General features: G+C 41.5%; 1 protein-coding gene across 1 annotated transcript; it reads right to left on the bottom strand.

Moving 5' to 3' along the window:
• Nucleotides 1–132: 132 nt before the first annotated feature.
• rgra (retinal G protein coupled receptor a) lies at nt 133–7,620 on the bottom strand. The gene is made up of 7 exons (XM_024298005.2): nt 7,201–7,620; nt 6,906–7,062; nt 6,718–6,839; nt 4,447–4,600; nt 4,237–4,354; nt 3,346–3,459; nt 133–1,216 (listed from the first exon to the last, which is right to left on the bottom strand). The coding sequence occupies exons 1-7, from the start codon at nt 7,277–7,279 to the stop codon at nt 1,073–1,075; spliced, it is 888 nt and encodes a 295-aa protein (XP_024153773.1). The 5' UTR covers nt 7,280–7,620; the 3' UTR covers nt 133–1,072.
• Between the last annotated feature and the right edge of the window lie 217 nt (nt 7,621–7,837).

Raw genomic sequence — 7,837 nt, 5'->3', positions numbered from 1 at the left:
TTTCTTTATCAAGTTACTTCTTCAGGTTATACACTTTCTTTTAAATCAAATATTTAAAGAAAATAACCATTTAACCACACATAATGACATATATTTGACCATATATTTAAAATAAACACACAAGATCCTTCCTTGTCTGTGCATATAACATTTTTATAGGGAATAATAAATATACAAAATCCACTGTACATGTTATGACATTGAACAGAACAGGATCAGTCGGGTTTCATCCGGAAAAAGATGTTCGTCTCCTCCTAAAGATTTCACAGACACAGTTTTGATGACACAAACTTGTATCACATGTACACAACTCCAGACAACAACTGAGATAATGCCCCCCGTGTTCAGGTAAACAACAACAATCCTGTTCAACGTCTTTCAGAGAAATGCAGCTAGAAATCCGACTTCTTTGAAAGTAAAAAAGCTGCAGTGAATGCAAAAAGTAGATCTAATCTGTTGGGTTTTAATTTTTTATATATACTTTGCTGACATTCATAAGAATTCTCACAGTAACTGGGTCAAAATTTAAAGTGGAGTGGCTGTAAAATTGCTTAAAAGTGTCTGTTTTAATTTCTTTTTTTATTTTTTACACACAAGTGTCAGACTGAGAGGCATTAGCAGTTAATCTACATCCACCCTCTAATCTCTGACTTGTCCTTGGGGCTGTGAGTTGAAGAATAGCCGTCTTGTTCAGAGGATTATTGAAGTTTTGCTCTGCTTACACAGAGACGAGTCTTAGAACTTGACTAATAAATACAAAGAAAGAAAGAAAGAAAAGTCTTCTATGGTCAAGGTCCAAAGCTATTTAACAGAATCAAAATATTTGAAGGATTTCCCTCATCAGTCACATCCAGACTGCTGGGAAAATACTCAAGCGGAGAAAATGTAAGCCAAACTGGCTAACAATGTTAGCTTCCATTATTTCCAAGTATTAAATAACTCAGCACCTTCAGAAATAAACCCACAAACATTGTAGTGATGTTTACAGGGGGGCTCTGATTATCACTGCTTCAGACACAACACGGATGCTCACAGACAGAAACATCGAGGACGGGTAGTGTGTGTGGTTGGTTTATTTAAACTTATTGTCATCTTGAGGTGCATGAATCTTTTCCCCGGTGAGGAGCTGCCAAATGCCTCCTCTGTAGTTCTCATTTCCCAAAGCGTACAGGAGCGGATTGAAGGTCGGAGAGGTTTTAGCCAGGATGGGAGCGATCTGCGAGGACACACAGAGACATAGAGACTTCAATGAGACTGTTGTCAATATGGAGGAAAAGGTATTCTGGTGAGCTCTGTTTTTCAGAAACTAGTGGATTAGGACTGCCACGATTAGTCAACTAATAGACAACTAATTGACTTTTAAAATAGTCAACAACTAATTTAATAGTCGATTAGTCGTTAGTTCATATTATGTGTAGTCAGAGTGTAGTAAAGTTGGAAGTTATAATGGCATTATGCTAGCTTTTTGGACTATTTTGGCATTTAAGGCTTTTTAAGCTAGTTTGGAGTTTAGCTAATATTTCTGCTGAATGCTAGCTCTTTTGGCTAACCTTGGTTCTCTATTTTTTTTTTTTTACTTTTTTAGGCTAATTTGCAGTTTAGCTAATATTTGAGCTTTACGCAAGCTATTTTGGTGAATAAAAAACTTTTTAATTTTTTAAAGGCAAATTTGGAGTTTAGTTAATATTTCAGATACATGCTAGCTGTTTTGGCTAACTTAGGATTTTTTTCAATTCTTTAGACTATTTTGGAGTTTAGCTAATATTTCAGCTGCATGCTGGCTATTTTGGCTAATTTAGGCTTTTTTCAACTTTTTAGTTTTTTAGGCTAATTTGGAGTTTAGCTAAGCTACATGCTAGCTATTTTGGCGAATATCCAGGACTTTTTCATATTTTAAGGCAAATTTGGAGTATAGCTAATATTTCAGCTACATGCTAGCTACTTTGGCTAATTTAGCTTTTTTTTCAATTTTTTAGGCTTATTTAGAGTTTAGCTAATATTTTAGATACACTTATCTGTTTCGGCTAATTTAGACTTTTTTTTAGTTTTTTAGACTAATTTGGCATTTAACTAATATTTTAGCTGGCTATCAGCTTCAGCATTTTCAGCTATTAACTTTAGCGATTTTAGCTGTCAATTTCAGCATCTTCAGCTATCAGCACTAGGATCCTCAGTGGCCAAATTCAGCTTTTAGCATTCACACCAGCATTATTGCAAGCAATGCTATACATCTAGTTTTTAGTCTTAAGCTAATGTTGATTAAGATATGTGCTTTACATCCAGTTTGCACATGACCCGATAGGTCGACTAATCGGAAAAAGTAACAGATGATTAGTCGATTAATTATTAAAATAATTGTTTGTGGCAGCACTATAGTGGATGATTCTCATAAAGCAGGAAAAATATCTTCATCATGAACAGATAGATGCACTAAAGGGCTTGTAATGGATCCTGCTGTGGATCTTTGAAATGAAGCACCAAGAAAACAGCCGTGCACCACGGAGCTGAACCCTCACTGATCTTTTCAGCTGGTTATTAAACAGCACATGGTTTGTTTCAGGCATGTAAGTTCTTTGTCTAAGCCAAAAAATGTATCAGAAAAAAAAAATAATCAGTTACGTTTTGACTGTAAGCACTGCAGAAAATAGATCATACTTGAGTAAAAACATTTGTTTTTAAGCTGTACTGTCATTACTACCAATGTTTTGTTACTGGTGGTCTCCTGCCCCTCCTCTTCAAAGCTCTCATTGAAGCAGAGCTCCACTCTGGTCCAGGATTTGACTGTACTTCAATGAGACTTCCATCTGGACTTTGACTGGGCCGCAGCTTGAAAACTTTCTCATTCAGCCGCTCGGCTGTAGATCTGCTGCTAAACTTGAACCCCTCCCAGGGCGAGTCATAGGTATGAGTTTGTGATCCTTGTTTTTTTCCTGTTGAATCTGAACTTGTGATGAACCATGTTCAGCCGTGGGAAGACTGAAAACACTTCTTCATCAGTGTTTTCTGACAAATGAGACGCCTCACATTTCTCTATTATCACTGCTGACGTGCCCCTCCCTTTCGGCATTTTGCCATCATAAACCTCAAGGCTCCAGACCAGCAACCTGCCAAGATTTTTGGGGTTTATGGAAGTCTGCATACTTAGTGAGGCTTGAATAATTGAGTGGATTTGATCTCAAACTCAACAGAAAAGCCAGTTTTTTCCCCACATTGTTTCTGCTGTTTGGCTTCTTTGTTGTGTTCCTAACCAAGAACACAACATTGTCATGTGGTGCTCATCTGAGCAGCTATGGACCAAATACCACAATAATAGACAGGAGCAACAGAGGTTGGAGTTGTTCTCACCATTCTGATTTTAGGGGAAACGAGATTGGCGTTCTCCACTGCAGCGTAGAAGGCCAGGATGCCATAGGGACCCCAGCAAAACAGTAGAGTCTTCAGGGGAGTGCTGGCATTAAACTGTGGGGAGAACAGGAAGAAATGATGATGGAGGAGACAGAAACTCGTAAAAAATAACAAAAATAGAGACAAAACTGTGACTCAGCTGGTTTGTTATCAAAGAAAAAACAAAATATTTTTCAAGTTTACTTATTCTAAAAACTTTTCCTCAAATCAAAGTCTGAGTTTGAGCCAAATCTGTCAAAACAAGACTTTCAAACATCAGGCAGACATGTTTACCCTTTACATCCTGTTTTGACAATTGCAGCGTTCCTCTTATCTGGTGGGGAGCTCAGCGTTTCCACTCTGCACACGTTTGCTTTGTAATGAGTGAATTTCTGGCCGGCTCAGATGACTGTTAATAACAGGCTTATGCAACCTGATGTGGGGCCACAAGACCCAATCCCTGCAGAACTCTATCACGACTCTTGCTAGTTGCTGACTAATTGTTCTTGTCAAAACGCAGGCCACTGCCCGCATTCATCGCTGAAGCACCGAGTCTTCTGCCTGTGGCACTGACCTGTATGTCAGTGCGTGCTCTACATTCCACGTCTGTGTTTTTGCTTTGAAAAGCTAGCAGGACTCAGAAGAATCCGCCTTATTTCCGCTGCTGAGCAACTTCAAAGCAAGGAAAAGCTCTGAGCTGACTCCATATTTGTAGGGATTTATGTTAAGTTATGATTTATTGTCAGTTTTTTTAGATACATTTGTCTCCTCTCCTCCTCTTTGTTTGTTTCTTTTCTTTATTGATGAATAATGCGTCTAAGAATGTGACATTTTGAGACTGTATCGACTTACTCTGGGGTTTCCGGTCTTCTTAAACCTTTGTGCGATAGATTGGTAAGAGGACATGACAATAAACACCTGAATCCCCATGTTAAAGATGCTCATCGGGATCAAGTAGGAGATATAGTTCCTGTTAAAAAAGGACATGAAGAAGGTCATTTCTCAGAGGATGTGAAGTGACCTGGATTAGTCTTTACAGCCTCGTCTGGAGAAGAACAATACCTGTCTCCTTTGCTGATGTCCAGTGTACAGCAAGTCCTGAGGGGTTCGTAGTCGTACTCCCCCCAGCCGATGAGGGGCATGGCAGCCCAGAAGGCAGTGAAGATCCACACTAACACAGCCAGAGTGATGGCAGTGCTCCACTGGAGCTTTGTCCCTGATGAGAACAACAACCGAAATGTCTGTTTTAAAGGATTCCAAAGGACCCGCCCACATTTTAAAAACGTTTCTAAAACGCCACTATGCTTCTATAGGAAAACCCTTTATTCTGAAGGAAAACTTGGTTCCTCTTCCCCTCTCAGGTGAATTCTGATTTTTAAAATCGACTTAAAGTCCTTCATTCATCTTTTGATCAACTTTAAAAGCATTCAGGGTGGAGTTTTACTTTTGAAAATGTAAAAAACTTTGTTGTTTTTCTAGAACATAGTTACGGTGGCCGACACAGCTCACATAAATGTAGAGGCCACAACACAACGACAACAGCCCAGAACATGACAACAAAAAGTCACAACACAACGACAACAGCCCAGAACATGACAACAAAAAGCCACAACTCAACGACAACAGCCCAGAACATGACAACAAAAAGCCACAACACGACGACAAAAGCCGAGAACATGGCGACAAAAACCACAACACACTGATGAAAGCCACAACACAACGACAAAAGTCCAAAACACGACGACAAAAGCCGAGAGCATGGCGACAAAAACCACAACACACTGATGAAAGCCACAACACAACGACAAAAGTCCAAAACACGACGACAAAAGCCGAGAACACGGCGACAAAAACCACAACACATTAATGAAAGCCACAACACAACGACAAAAGTCCAAAACACGACGACAAAAACCGAGAACATGGCAACAAAAACCACAACACACTGATGAAAGCCACAACACAACGACAAAAACCGAACCACGACAACAAATGCCGAAGACATGACCACGAAAGCCACGACAAAACGACAAATGCTGAACCACGACAGCAAAAGCTAACAAAACAACAACAAAAGCCACAATGACAAAAGCCAACAACAAAACGACAAAAGTGGAAGCACGACGACTTTTGTTGCAACGACAAAAGTCACAGCAAAACAACAACTGTGGAAGCAGGACAACAATTGCCGACAACACAACGACAAAGGCTACAACAAAAGTGGAAGCATGATGACAAAAGCAGACAACACAATGACAAAAGTCACAACAAAACGACAAAAGCGAAGCACGACGACACATGCCGAGAACACGACTACAAAAGCCACAACACAACGACAAAAGCCAAACCACAATGACAAAAAACAACAACACAACAATAAAAGCTACAACAACATTACAAAAGCACGAAGCCACATCAAGGCGACAAAAGCCACAGCACAATAGAAATGATTCGCGATCGGCTGGCGGCTCTCCGTTTGCCAGGCAGCCGACCACCAGCCAGCATAGCGACCTCCGCTGCCAGGGCATACGCCCCCGCCCAGGGGCGTATGCCTTGGAAGCTCCATGGCTATAATGTTTTTATTTCAAATCAAGACAATAATAAAAAGGACACAATAGTTAGTAAAAAGTATTACAAAAAAGATAATCTCAGGTTAATTTTCAAAGATTCAAGCAGCGCCAATAGCTTGAAACTGAATGATACCGCTTTTGTCGTGCTGCCATTTGTGTCATTGTGGTGTTGTAGCTTTTGTCATCGTGCTTCGGCTTTTGTTGTCGTGTTGTCTGCATTTGTCATTGTGTTGTGGCTTTTGCATTTATGTGAGCTGTCAGCCACCGTATAAAGTTTCTGCAGAACAACAGAAATTTACCTCTGAGTTGTGGGTAACTGTTGCAGAGTAAGCCTGTCCCCATTTCCCATCATCCACCAGCATAAACGCTCTCCTGCTAGCTTAAGCCCGTTACAACTCCCAAACATCACCAATGCAACAAAAATTGCTGGCAATATTGAAGGGAAACAAAATAAAAAATGAAGTTTTGATCCTAACTTTCTTCATCATTGTCCTCAATTTTAAGAAAAATTCCACAAGAACCTGCTACGATTTTACTGGAGCTACTTTCAGGTTGTCATTTTCTTGCAAATGAAAAATTTCACTTGCTAGCAGCAGGTTTTTTTTTATTATTATTCAATTGACAAGCTGCCATCACTTTGTCACTCTGATGTAAACAATCTGTGACCGGTGCACAGACTGACCAGCTGCTCCCTTGGGGTCATGCGTGGCTGGAGGACACATGTGACTTTCTGGCCGTGCATTGCAACACTGTGTGTACTCACTGGTGCAGTACTGATGGTATCTGTCCCAGGCGATCGCTGCAATGAAGTGGATGCTGGCGAGGGCTGTCAGGAAGCCATGGAAGCCATGAGTCTGGCATCCTTCTGAGCCATATGGCCAATACCTGGTGACATCAGTAGATTAAGACTGTATTGTTTTATAATCTGCATTCTTTAGTGACAACACTCACCTCAGAAAGCTGGAGAAGGCTGCAATGGTGGCATTCATGGAGATGCCGATGTCAGCCATCGCCAGGCTGAACACCAGGAAATTGCTCGGGGTTCTGAGCTCTCTGACTTTCAGGAAAGCAACGATTGTCACCGAATTCAGGAAGATGCCCAGCAGACCTTTGGGTGGAGCGCACACAGAACAGACAGAAAACATCAAATCCTGCTGTTTGCATCACAGGATCGGTCCTGTCAGAGGTGCACGCCGTGCGCAAAGGGCGCAGCAACAACAGCGTGGCCGGATTCCAAAACACTCACCCTCCACCAGCAGGCACGATCCCAGAGAAAACACGTCGAGCTCGGAGAATCCCTCCGGTAACGGGTACGACGTGGCCATCCTGTTGACACAAGCGGCTGCAGCTGTCAGACTTTCGGCTCCTCTCCCCGTTGGATGCGCGTCGGTGTGACCGCGTTTTAAAGGCGCATTTCACGTGAAAAGCATGCCGTTTCTTATGTAAAGCCGCGCTCTCTCACTCGATGTCGCCCCAATCCGCGCAGGAATGTTCTAATGAACATAACCGCGCAAACCGTAGCCTTTAATGCGCATTTGCCCACCGCAACAATACCGCCTTCAGTCAGTTATACAACAAGTCTTTGTCTTCTGGAGGATGCGGCTGCAGCCGGTCACGGGTCGCGTTTTGACGCAGAACTGCAGCTCCAGCGCAGCTTCTGTGCGCCACAACAGGTGTCTCCCAGGATTCAGCAGCTCATGTCACGCAGAGTGACCACATTTACTAGCTTTTAGTGTTACAATGTGGCAGGATTAAAACAAAACAAAGTAATTATTTAGATCTAAGTTCTCTCCAACTTCCAGGTTGAAGCCAGTACTGACTTTTATTTTGATCTTCATGCAAAAAAATCTTTGCCTTCTGAAGAATGATAAAGGTAAACAATA

This window comes from Oryzias melastigma, linkage group LG15, assembly GCF_002922805.2.
Source record: "Oryzias melastigma strain HK-1 linkage group LG15, ASM292280v2, whole genome shotgun sequence".
Classification (NCBI taxonomy): domain Eukaryota; kingdom Metazoa; phylum Chordata; class Actinopteri; order Beloniformes; family Adrianichthyidae; genus Oryzias; species Oryzias melastigma.
This window is presented reverse-complemented; position numbering and strand designations above follow the sequence as displayed.